At 35.6% G+C, this 13,704-nt stretch overlaps 1 protein-coding gene across 6 annotated transcripts; it reads right to left on the bottom strand.

The window, feature by feature from the left end:
- Positions 1-1,449: 1,449 nt before the first annotated feature.
- LOC145898771 (uncharacterized) lies at positions 1,450-13,496 on the bottom strand. Of its 6 annotated transcripts, none has more exons than XM_082987373.1 (14): positions 12,204-12,223; positions 10,921-11,963; positions 8,978-10,280; positions 8,125-8,253; positions 8,012-8,068; positions 7,809-7,955; positions 5,732-5,945; positions 5,534-5,619; positions 3,288-3,462; positions 3,059-3,141; positions 2,883-2,982; positions 2,377-2,574; positions 2,272-2,312; positions 1,450-2,198 (listed from the first exon to the last, which is right to left on the bottom strand). In XM_082987373.1, the coding sequence occupies exons 3-14, from the start codon at positions 8,996-8,998 to the stop codon at positions 2,184-2,186; spliced, it is 1,266 nt and encodes a 421-aa protein (XP_082843499.1). In that variant the 5' UTR covers positions 8,999-10,280; positions 10,921-11,963; positions 12,204-12,223; the 3' UTR covers positions 1,450-2,183. The 6 variants fall into 6 exon arrangements, with proteins under 6 accessions (XP_082843499.1, XP_082843497.1, XP_082843500.1 ...); XM_082987371.1 differs by having other exon boundaries at positions 10,761-11,963; XM_082987374.1 differs by lacking the exons at positions 10,921-11,963; positions 12,204-12,223 and adding an exon at positions 12,727-13,496.
- Between the last annotated feature and the right edge of the window lie 208 nt (positions 13,497-13,704).

Genomic DNA, 13,704 nt, shown 5'->3' on the forward strand with positions numbered 1-13,704 from the left:
CTAGACGCAAAACGAATATTTTGTAAAAGAAAGGTATGTAGCTGTTGCGGCAGCACATCAATTACATGGACATCATTTAAAAGTCCTTCCTTTTTCAAAAGGAAAATTGGAAACCCCTGATGTAACTGACTTTGAACTGATGAGAAAGTGAATAGAATCTTAAACACAATACAAAAATTTTAGTGCCACCTGTTCTTGGTCTACATCAGTGTTTCTTAACCTTTTTTGGATCACGAACTCCTAAAACATTCTTTGAAAAGCCATGGACCCATTTGCAAGAAACACATTGCAAATGTCGAAAAATCATAAATCGTGGACAGTGAAACCGTATGGACAGAGGAAAATTCGTGGGTTTTCGGAATAATTGTATTTCGTTTCATGGACCCCTTAAAGCATCTTCTCGGACCCCTTGGGGGTTCATGGACTCCAGGTTAAGAACCCCTGGTCTACATCCATGTTACTAATCCTTGCTGGCAGCTGATGTTTTTGGTGTGATTATTACGCCTGATAAAATGTAGGGAGACCGGGGATACCTCGGACACGGGGATACTTCGGACCAGGTATTTTACGTCCCAATTAGGTATTGTTAAGACACTTTTACAAAAGCTTTATGTCTCCACCAAACGTTAACAGGAACTTCAGTTAAACCAAGTTTTTTAATTTGTATGTGTTAAAGGCTATATATCAGTCACAGTTAATCAAAATGCAGTAAATTTTGGTTGATTGCATATTCAAATACGTATTCTTGGATATAGGGCAATGATGATTTTGTGTAACCTTTAAAAATACGGCCAAATTTTAATAATTTCTATGTCGTCACGTGGTCGGTGATACTTCGGACATCATGGCAAGAAATCGCGAGAAGACCACACTTTTTGAGTTTTATGAAAAATTATCAGGTCATTGAAGAGAATAAACAGAGGCTGGATGAAATGATCGAATTTTGGCAGTAAGAAGAAGCCCCAAAGATGAAAAATCGTTTGTTGACCCGAAAATCTATAATATCCGTGCTGTAGGGTCGAAACGATGAGTGGCCACGCCCCGATTCTTGAAAGCTTGAATGATATTTTGAGCGCGAAAAGCTTGAATGATATTTTATTTTGAGATATTGCGCCAAGTTTGATTTCGGATATTTGTTAAATAAACAAAAAAACGTCTGTTTAAAACTTGCTGTCCGAGATATCCACAGTCACGTCCGATATTACCCCGGTACCGGGGTGACTTCGGACATTTGAGACCTGTTTAAAAAATGGGCTGAATGAGCATTTTTTGTGAGATAAAACCAACCAAAACCCTTTCGTTTTTTGGGTAATGCTTTACTACTTACAACAAAGTAAAATTTAAGAATGTGGTTCATAATTAAAAAAAAATATGAAGAATTTTCCCAAAACCGTCCGAGCTATCCCCGGTCTCCCCTATTTGTCTAGCAGCAATACCATTAAACGACCATAGAAGTCAAACTTTATTACTGCTATACAAGTGTACAAAATATAAACAGAAGAATCTTTTACATAGCTCCACATAGTTGCACAAGTACATTTTAGAACAGTGGTTCTCAAACTGTGGTACGCGGACCACTAGTGGTACGCGAGAGCTTTTCAAGTGGTACGCGATTTAGTCTACTCTATACAATTTGCCGCACTTTGCAGAAGCCAAAACCGCTGCAAATACATGATGTCGGTTTCTTCATTGTGCATTTGTGACGCAATAGTATCAACGTGAAATTGTTGCACTGTTGAAGTAATTCTGACATCGTGTATTCAACTGTGCAACAATTTCAAGTTGATACTATTGCGTCACAAACGCACAATATAGAAAACCAAGCAACTGCTGATATTGGCTAAATTGTTATTCATTGGTGTTATGTCATAACAGTTATGGTATAGTAATACGGTGGTACGCAGTGCATTAAAAAAGAAATGAGCGGTACGTGATTGGAAAAAGTTTGAGAAACACTGTTTTAGAAGGACCGCCTACCGCGTGCTAGTTGGTCAGATAAGTGTCAGAGACTAGTTGGGTGGCAGAGAGAATGTCAAAGAATTAAAGTGGAAACGGGTTACACGTATTTAATTAGTTACATGAAAAAAGATCTGTCGTTGAGCCGGATGCCACAAGACTGTGAGAGTATATACATCCTTCGGTCCGTATGTGTTCCAAATTCCAAAAACGGTTTATAATAGTTGTTACTGTCTTCGTTTCTGAAAATAATTTCAAATAAATAGAAAAAAATCACAAAAGTTAATTTAAATATTAGTTAATTTAGACACTTACTGGTTGTGTGGTCTTGTTTGCCAAATGCTTTTCCACTATTTCTAAACAAAAACACACCACAAATTTAAAACAGTGAGGAGCTTTAACAGAAAATATTTTTGCTACCTCTATGACGGGCGGAGAGAGACAGACCTTCCACTGTTAGGGAGTCCACAAGGGTTCTTCCAAAGGGAGCACCAAAATTATCCAGGTTGGAAGTAACAACCTGAATTCCAATGAAAATTGTATCTTCCTTGATGTAAGAACTTCCATAAATGACATTTTGAGCCACAAAAAGAGGAAACCCAGATGCACTGTTCATATCTACACAAAAGATGTATTTGTAGCTTCAATAAAATTTAATTACAATAAACTATTAGCAATGATAAGCAAAGTGGAGTCAATAATATAAATTGTGTAAGCTGCATACGGATGAAGTCTTTGGTTGGCAAAGTTGTCCATAGTCACACCCAGCTGCACTAATGAGACCTTTTAGGTTTAAACAGTGGCCAACTGTATGCAGCTTACACAATTTAGCAATGATCTGTTTAATATCAAAAAAAGGAAGTCATTGAGTTGTACTTAACACTTTACTGTAATTTATATAATTTAGTTATATTTTTGCTTGCTACCGGAAGTAGGTTTCTTGAAACAATGCAAACGTGGATCAGGACTAAATGAGCGTGTTAGATGTTGACGATCAGGTCCCAGATCAAAAAGAACAAGGTTCACCTGTGTTTTAATACATAAAACTAACATCACAACAAACAGAAACATCTATACAGACAGTAAATATCATATAACATGCCTTGTGTGTAAATGGCCATGGCAGAAGTGCATCATAATCTCCTTTCATCAACATAAAGAACAAAGACATGTGTGTGTCCATGCCTGAAACAATTTTTAAAATCAACATTAAAATTAAAAAAAAAATTAGAAGGTTAATTCTAGGATTGGTATCCCAAATCTAACATTTTTTACTCAGTAACCCTGTGTAAAATTAATTTTGAAATTCATAAAGCAAATTAACAAAATACCCATTCCATGGCCATTAAGGTGGATGCGAGCACATATCTTGTATCCATATTGGCTCGTATAAAATGGCTGGCTGTGAAGTGACAAACTTCGTCCGGTGACAGCTTCTCTCATTCTCCGTGCATAATCTTTGATTTTCCACACCAACACTCCATTGTAACTTGTGTTCTCCAAAACCTTGTTTTGAATTTTAAAAGTCTTTTTATATTTGTTCTTTATTCATAAGTAAAGGTCAAGCTTCATAGGTTGAGATGTAAAGAATGTATGTTGCCAGAGTACAAGTTAAAAATCCAAGTTGATTAATTAAAATATAGTTTAGTTTGTTATATCTTTACAGATATACATGTTTTTTAGTAACAAAGTTTTTTTTTATTTCCAAACCAAGTGATGTCATATTGTAACTTGGGGAAGAAAACAAAGCTGTAGCAGGGATATAAAGACAATTGTGATTTTTCACACTGCAAGAAAATAATTTTTCAAAAGTACAATTTTGTTTGCTATTATTAGTTTAGGATGCATGTTGGTATTTCTATGAAAATAAGTTTTGGTGGTGGGAAATACCCACCAGATAGACCTCTGTCACAATGGAAAGAGCATGTCACAAAGTGATGCAAATAAGTCAATTTTTCGGTTGAATGAGCACACATGCATGTGCTGTTGACATGGCGAATTTTAGGGTGTTTGGGGCAGTTCTCGCGGGGTTTTGGGGTATTTTAATCAGGTGGTTACTGGCTGCTGCTGAAAATTATGGTGAAAATGGAGAACAAAATTCAGATTGTATTTTTGGAAAAATGAATCGTTTAAGTGGTCAATTATTCGTGATTTTATGAAAGATTCATCATTCATCCCAGATGAAAAATTTTTGATCAAAGTTAGTCTCTAGAAAAATAGTTTAGCCACACCCCTTTTTTTAACTTTGTAGAGTATTAGTCCTATGTAAGTCACAAGACCCATCTACGGTCATTGGGAAACAAGCAGAACAGTCGCCAGATGCATTACAGCAAAGGGCCTTGAAAACAAGATTTCTCCAATTTAATAATACACATATAGGTCTCCCTCAATGTTGATGTAATTAATGGAATTTTGCTTCCTTATTTTGCATTAACTTAGTATTGAATTACTCGGCTGACTAGTCCTACAATCCTACAGCATCTAAGTATATGATGTAAACAGCTATGCTTTCTACTTGTGGCTTACTGTGAGAATCCTTGAACTCAAGGCTCCTTCGTTGCAAGAAATTTGTTTTTATTCCTATGGCTGTTTTACATTTTTTTTCTACTTTACAAACTTCTACTAATTTCTGTCACTTGTTGAATCACTGTGGTAAATATTATAAAATCTTCATCTGAATGTAGACTGCATATCAGGAATTCTTTTAAAGAAGTTTTGTGTGCAGGAAGTGCCCACCTTATAGTCCTCTGTTATAAAGAAAGATGCTATGTAACAAAGCAACCGGTGATGCAGTAAGGTCAAATTTAGGGTTGAATGAGCAGGAACGCATGTGCTGTTGCCAGGGCCATTTTCAGAGTGTTTGGTGCAGTTTTAGTGCATTATTTGGCCTTTTCGGTCAGCTAGTTATTTAGTGCTGGGTGTTGTCAAAAAGTTTGTTAAAAAAGCAGCAAAATGTTTAAGGGGATGCAGCTAAAAAATGAATCACAGAGGTATACCTTCATTTGTCATTTTATGTTAGGCCCTTTGTTTATGCATTTATGTCAAAATTAGTTGCAGGATAGTTGCTTAAAGCAAGGGTTCTCCTGGGTGGTCTGCAGCGACTGCACGGGGGTCCGTAAAGATATATCTAAAAACATTTCATACAGTGCGAAAGCAGTAATCAATGCAGTGCTTCATAACTAGAGTGGTTTAGTAAGCTTTACAATACGTACATTGTACAATTACTTTACTTTTAAATGGTTCACTATCTTTGTATTTTACGATTTCAAAGTTGTTTTTAATTGTTTCTTTTACTATGCGTCTATGATGTAAGAATTAACATTTATCGACGATGAAGTTCTAGTGAGGTTAAGGTCGTATTTGCTGTTTTGTTGAGTTAAGTTACAGGTGATTTTGTGATTACACCAAACTAAATTGAGTGTCGAGTTGTTGAACTTTAAACTAAAGTAGATTATGGAAAAATTTCTGATATGCAATAGCCATGCCGATAATTCGATTAATTCGGAAAACGCAGTTTTAATCAATCAGATCTTGCATCATTCATCATTCTGATTTACCCAGAATACATGCTATATACCTGAAATCCAAGATCCATCTCTGCAATTGTCACATCATACATTCCAAGTTGCCTCTCAAAAGCATCAATCATTTGCATCAGGCGGTCTGCAAACATCATAATTTACTAGTTTCATCTTCACTGGAAGACATGAGTGTATCTAGGAGGGTCCCTGGATTCATTCATACTAGAAGATGTTCACATATGTAGCGTATTAACCTGGAGCATGACCACTGCCGCTAGATGATCCTCCACTTCTACTGCTAGATTCAACTTTTCGTTCCAATTCTTCCAACTTTTGTCGGATAACAAGGATTTCAGCCTGTTGTTCCTCCAATTTTTTCTCGACCTCCTCAAGTTTTAAGTCGCCATTTTTAAGACCAAGTTCCTTCTTCAGTGCAAGATATTTGTCTGTCTGTGATGCCACCATTTTCTAAAAAAATAACCAATAAATCATTTAAGCTCTTTTTTGACATCGGTTTAATTCCAGGCATTGTTTTCTTGTTGTGGTCATAAAAAAGATGCACAAGTTACAATTTTTATTTATTAAACTACAAGCCATTAATGAGATCAACTAGTTTGAATCAGAAAAAAATAGCATGTGGAGGTATAAGAAATATTAATTGTTTCTGTTACAAGTGGTGCATTTCAGATTATTATAGCACTGGCAAAACATCCTCAAGCAAACCTTCATTTTTCACAGATGTTTCGCCACCTATCCCACAAGACTTAAAAAGAGTTTTGTCAGAATGCCTTTCTGTACAAGACTGCATCTGGTAAAATCTAAAATTGTACCAAACAGTCTTCACTGCTATGTATTTTAATTAATACACCAGGCTCATCCAATGTCAATTCACCCAATGACCAAAAACCTACTTCTTTAATTTTAATAAGAAACACATGTGTAAAGTACTGTGGCACAGTAACACAAGCCAAATTTTAGCCCACTCGGACTAATAGTTTTCTTTTTGGGTTAAATTTTACATCTGTATATAGTTTTGAATTTTTATTTATACTACAAATTACAATGACCTTTGTTGTTACCCCAAATTTGATCTTGCCTGATGTGTGACCTGGATGTTAATTCGGATGTTCGCCCTTCAATTTTTAGGTCTACTTTAAAGCCATATGCTTCAATCATCTATCTGCTTCATCTATCAGCACTAATTTTGATGTTGGCAGATCAATCTGCTTTACTTATAAGATTTGCAAATCCCAAGACTGCAAAAGTAACTCAGCAATTTCATCCCTTTGCACACAACAAGCTTATAAGTTAACCTGATTGATCCACCAATGAATTGTTCCTTGATGTGGTTTCTTTCACATCAATCCAGACACAAACAAACAAAGCTTCATTTGTAGTTTGTACAAGAATAAAGCATGGATTGGGACATTTTTATTCGTTTCATGCATCCCTATGGGCAATCTACATTGTTCTGCTGGCCAAACCATGAAGAAATTTGTTGGACCACTGAAGAAAATATTTTGTGTGTAATGGAAACACAATTATTGGCCTCATAAAGCGGACATATGCTATAACAATAGAGGACAATGTAACAATTATAAGAATGTGGATGAAGATGGGTCCGATGAATATATAAATAGGGTTTATTTTCTGTATGCATTTGAATTAGGTACAGAAGGCTTGGATGCTTCAAAGGTAGGTAAATTACATACAAGGCAATAAAAGTCACCCAACTGCCGTATTTGATGCCACAGTTGACAGGAAAATAAGAGTATTGCTAAAATATCCATTCTGCAGAAAAGGGGTTTTAACCCAAAAATCACTCTTGCATAACCAAACACAATGATATTTGCCTAAATTTCAGTTTTTGAAATGATGTAACAAGAAAAAAAAATGCCCCTCCAATTTTTTGATATGTTTAGGTACGGTAGACCAAAAAGTTAATAACCTCCGGGTCACACATAAGACTATGTCAAAAGCAGAGTTGTAACAAAGGTCATTGTAATAATAATACAAAAAATACAAACCAATCACAGAATAAAGATCTGCATTCAATTCACTTCCAAACAACACTAAGTTCATCAAAATTGGCCACTAGTTTTTGAAATATAGTAGTTTTAAAACAGAAGGCATATATCCCAGTTTTGTCCCAAAACAGACACGTTGGAACGTAACTCTTGAAACACTGGTCCAATTAGACTAAAATGTGTGACTGTGCCATAATACCTAACACAACTCCCCAAATTTGTCAAAATTGAAGAGGTAAGGGATGTTATTATTTGATTTGAGATGGAATGACTGTTTTCCGAAACAAAAATGGAACCAATTTACCTGCAAGTGAGGTAAACTTTGTACACTGCGTTTTACAGAAGATGCATCACTTTTGGCTGAATCAGCTTTTTGAGAAGCCAAGTTTGCCAAAGATTTACCTTCCTGCACCATACGTTGTAGTGACTTAAACTGTAATTCCATGGTTCCCTGGAAAACATAACAAAAGTCATAGAATTGTTTTGTGCCAATAATGCTTTAAAAACCTGTAGTGTTTCATAGTTTTTCTGTGACTCAAAGAATTGAGCATCACTGGGAATTGCCTGTAAAAATCAGAAATTCAGATTTTGACATTGCTTTCAAGTTGTATAAGATTTACCAGCGAACTTGCTCCAAATTCACCGTTTAACGATCCTGGAGGACCTCGCATTGCATTCATGTCAGGTATAGAGCTTGAAGAGGGTGTAGGAACTGAGTCATAATGGTCATCAACATTGTGTGACATGGACTGAAAAATATTTAAATGCCAGTAAATCATTAGATTTCTTAAAATAAACAATGTTTAGGGTGAAAATATTTAGTGTTACTGATTGTCAAATTGAATTCTCTTGATTTGGCACTCTTTGATACAACACATTTAATAATTTGATTTTCAACACCCAGGAATCTAAATCATAATTTCGAAGGCCATTGTGACATGATTTGCCTAAGATAAGTGTATTCTTGTTTCCCCAATATATATCTGTTAATTTAAGGTACAACATCCCATTGTATATAAAAATGCCATGGCAAAGTTAAGTGTCATACAGGAATTATGCAAGGCACATACTTAATAAAGCAAAATTTCATTTAGTTTCAGGTGAATAATTTATAAATCCACCAAAACCTACAAATTCAATGTGATAATGACTAAATCAATGATGCACATTGGGTGTGATATTTGAACATGTTATAGTGACGTAGAGTACTTTTGCATTTCATGAAAAAAGGGATAAAAATTGTAATGTTTAGTGTATCCCTTTTTATTATTGTAAGCCTGGGCACCTCATTTTTCATTCGATTATCCTACAAATATTTTTTCAATAAGGAACTGTTGTCTTTAACCCGAACTATGACGTTTTAGATAGATTAAACTCACACTGTGCTTGAGCATATTTTACCAAAAGTTTCACCTAAAACTATTTAAAAGAGTTACTATAGACAAACAAGGCATGGGAGACCTAATGTATTACTTGTTCTTGGTCAACATCCATTTTTCTGTAAAGTTGTTCTTCACAAAGCTAAAAATTTAGTTGTTTTTTAGCAACAGATTGAGTCACTGAGTACTTTGGTTCTAAAAGAAAGCACACCGCTGTAGTTTTGTTGGGATAAAACAAAAAAAAACTTCCGAACCAACACCATAACCACCACACGGTGCTTCCCCAGGGAAAGTTGGTGGTCTCCGTCACGCATGACTTCCAGGAGATCAAATGTGACTTTTTGCATACGAAGAGATAGGAAACTCACAAATAAATTCGAATTACTTAAAACGTGGGTAGAGTTTCGAGCTGAATTTTTAGTATGTTAAAGTTAGCACTATATTGATTCCAATAATTAAAAATATTGAATATTTCCTACCCTTCTTTCCGAGGTACGGTGATGTTTTGTCGAACAGTTTTTGGACACCATGTGTAAATTGGAAGTTTTAAAGTGTAAGTATACCACCTTACGTAATATTTGGTTTAAGTATGTATAAACATACCTGTGTTGACGTAATAAATCTAGTGACGTAATCAGGACGTCATTTTATAGGCATAAATACGGTTATAAGGTAGCCTATCCTGTCGTGTTAAACTGCGTTTTTTTAGGTCTTTTGATTTTCATGCAAGATTCAATTCCTAACTACAATGTACATCAACAGATGACCAAAGCTCGAAATGCTTTGGGGCTGCTTGCTCTGAAATAATGTTTGTGAAACTGGTGAAGTTAAGTAGCCTACCACAGGCAAAAATATTTTTTTTAAGAATATACATACAAATTTATGTAATATGATGTGTTTCATAATCACCTACAGTTTTTTCTATGTGAGTCAGTTATGAATTCTTTTAGGTTGTTGTTTACAAAATTAAAAGTGTGGAGAAACAAAACTAGATAAAAAATAAGCAATACATAATGTGCGGTGTGCCTGTTAACTTAGATTCAAAAATGTATTTTTCAAAGAAGCTTTGGGTTTCATGTTGTTGAAATATATTCTGATGCTAGCATGACATGAGTATTTCCTTTGCAATTGTACATAAACAAAGTATCCTGTTTACTTTTTGTGTGGTGATTGGTTTTTGCTAGACAGGAGTTAGTCATACATTTTGATTTAGAATTTATTATCATACACCATAAAACTTACAATAATTTTAATATTTGAACACATTAAATGTTTTCATCAGAGACAGAATTCAAGTCAATATTGTGAAACTAACAGAGACAGAATTCAAATGATATAAATTTGTGGAGATTGGTACAAAAATCTTGCTTCTTTCATCTGAGAATCTTGAAAATTGTCTGAAATATATTACTTTTGTCATGTTCTGGCAAAATAGTATGTGATAATTTGGACATACAAATTTAGGCAAGGAAGATAGATTAAGTAGAGTTTTACTTTAAACTGCAACAAGCAAACTTGTGACATAATACCGAAATCTACTAATTTTGTTTGGTCACTTAGTTTGTGGAGTGCATTGATACATATCCAACACATAAAAATGACCAAACCCATTAAAATATTACATCAAGATGTAAGATACATGCAAAAATAGATTAGCAGCACATTTATAAATGTCTGAAGACCCGGAATAACTTCAAAATATAGTCTACATATGGCAGACTACGTTATTTTGCCTTGAAATGTCTTTCTACAACAAACAAAGCGGTTTTAGCCATGTTAGTACTCACAATCTGCGTCATGATTACGTCACACTTAGATTACGTCAGCAGAGGCATGTTGAAACACATTTAACAACAAAAACAAATGCAAAGTGGAACGCTTTTTCATTCCATTTGCACAAGGCCTTCAAAAAATTCTTCGGAAAAACGACGTGTTATTTCAAAAAAGGAAATGATTCATTTCTTATTTTTTTACCCATTCGATTCAGTATAATACTTATTTTAACATACTGAAAATTCGTTTTAAAACTCTACCCACGTTTTAAGTAATTCGAATTTGTTTGCGTGTTTCCTATCTCTTCGTATGCAAAAAGTCGCATTTGATCTCCTGGAAATCATGCGTGACGGAGTTTCCCACAGACAATAAAACAAACAAAGAAAATAGGAGCCGTTGCACTACCATAAGAGTATACTATGGTGGTACCTTTTTCTTAAAAATTCGTCACAACGATCCGGTTTAAAATAGTTTCACCCCACTGATCTCTATTAAACATGTTTAATCAGTGTTCCACTCTCACATCAAACCTAATATTTAAAATTTCACTAGTTCATTACTATATTTTACATCACAAAATTTATTATATATTAGTTATATGTCAACGCAGTAATGTTTCATGCAATGGCATGATTGACAGGATTTCAACATTGCGCAGGTCCTTCTTGCTCCAGGTCACAATATAGTTAACACGACCATCAAAACATTGACTTAAATTGCCAGCATTGGTCAAGCGCTCGACCCATATAGGCTACCAAGAAGATGTGACGTAATCGGGATTCGTTGGAGGGATATATCCCCCAGCATATCCCGGCGACGAATCCCGGTGAGGTCAAAATAAGAAAAAAAAAGAAAATGTTACTATTGGCGCATACCAAATGTACAGAGAGGGACAGCAGCAACCTTTTGAGAAATAGTTTGTTTGTTCATGCAAATCCGAATTTAATTAAACCAGTTTGATTCCGAGTTAATGCAAGTTCTTTCAAAGTTTGAAAAAGGGATGGTGCTGGTACCACTGGAACAACAGTCGAGGTAGACAATAGAAAGTTTAACTACCTCATGGTCGGGCGATATGGGGAAACCCCATCGCGCCACCGGGTTACTTCAGTTTAATGACGGACTTGCATCATTGCTGTTTAATGACGGACTTGCAGGTTGTGCTCATCTGTCTTATTGCATCATAATTTCCCCGTTACGTTCACTCGCACTGATGCGAAAGCAATTGTCGTTTGACCAAATGCGGTACAGCATTGAATTCTGTAGCAGTGTTGCGACAATGGACAACTTTTCGTACGCATGTCGGAAACCTGACGTTATTTATACATTTCAAAATCAGGGGGGCAACCCCCCCGGGAATTGACGTCCATTGTAATGTCACATTATTCAGAGTTTACAAGATGTTCAGAAAATAGGTACGAAAACGCATTGTTTTTGAAAAGGCATGTTTTCTTAACAATAGCATTAACTTCATAGGTTTTAAAGTTACGCTGACCTATTTAAAGCCTTAGATATTGCCACAAACTTCACTTAAAAACTACAGTTGTCACCTGTGGTTGATTCACTGCCATATTTCTGAAACGTCGTTCACCACAAAGCTGGTATATACTTATCGAGGCAGTTTACTTGTTTTTAGCAACAGTTTGAGCTAAAACATTCAATTTTATTCTGAAAAAATTAAACTATTTACAATAGTCTTCTTTTACATATAACTAACACGATGCTTTTTGCAATCTTGCGACACAGAGCGCAATAGTTCGGTTTTTTTCTGTATCAGTACCTGGGTTTTCCCCTGGTATCAGCATCGGGCAAACATTAGGCAAACAAGGCAAGAGCCTTCGGCCAGCAAAACATCCAGGCGTATAACGAAAGTTCAGGATTAAAAGTATAATGGTCAACAACTCAACAAGCATCGACAGTAATACTTTTACAAGCTTTACTTCGAAATTACAAAACAGACAGATTTGTTCTTTGATGTTTATACATCGCATTTATATATACGTTACGTGTATTTTCAGGAAATTTGTCACAATTTGCTTCAGAGGGCCAACAGAGCCTTAATGTAGCACTGACCTGCTTCAAGGATATTTGCTGTTTTGTTGTGCGGTTTTGACATCAAGTCCGTTCAAGCAAACAATTGAGGCGAATTCGAATGCGCTTCGCTCAATCGCTCATTCCGTTTTATGCGCAAGAGGAGCGACGGAGCGCTCAATCGCTCTCGCGCTCTACCCGTTCGAAGGAGGTGCATTGAACTCGCTTCGCTTTCAATCCACTTGGAAAACAGACATATGCGAAGGGTTTCAGGTGTGCTCTTTTTTAAGTTTGTCACATTGCAATAGATAAAAGATAAACATTAAAAGATAAGTGCTTGACACAGGTTATAAAGTTGTTTTGGGTGTAGAGACCGTTCACATTTGCATACAATGTAATGGATTCCAGCACACTTAATCTTTTTAGTTTGTTTCTTGTTTTTTTTTCGATTCCACGGCAAACGGCATATTGGAGAGAAGAATATCGCTTATTTTTATATGTTTGTTTATTTTACCACGTTTTTTTAGGGCCTGACATCACACTGCTGCAAAATTGGCAGAAAATACACTGGTTTAGATAAAAGTTTTTCATCAAAGCCCATGCAGTGTTAAGACAGAGCAGAAATTCCAAAAATTGTTTCATGTGATACGTTACCAATCTTCTATGATATCTCTTTCTTTGGGCTATTTGTAATAGATTACACATTACAGCACATAACTGGTTTGCTGAGCGAAAGGCCCACACGGTAATGCACCTGGTAAAGGCCAGTTGGTATTATTTTAACGTCCTTACAATGATTCGGGCTCAAATTGTAGCACGCCACACCTATATTTGAAGGTAAATGTATTTTGCACTGCAACCCATTTATGTCAGGCTCCGATGCGTCCTCGGTTTGGATAATAGAAATAAGAAAGGTATGGCCACATGTTTTTAGTGGTGAAAATTTGGTAGCACGAATTTATGACTTAATTTCAGACATGGTCGGTCGTAGAAAATGCGGGGCCTACTTAAGAAAGACCT

This window comes from Ascidia mentula, chromosome 4 (genome assembly GCF_947561715.1).
Source record: "Ascidia mentula chromosome 4, kaAscMent1.1, whole genome shotgun sequence".
Lineage (NCBI taxonomy): Eukaryota > Metazoa > Chordata > Ascidiacea > Phlebobranchia > Ascidiidae > Ascidia > Ascidia mentula.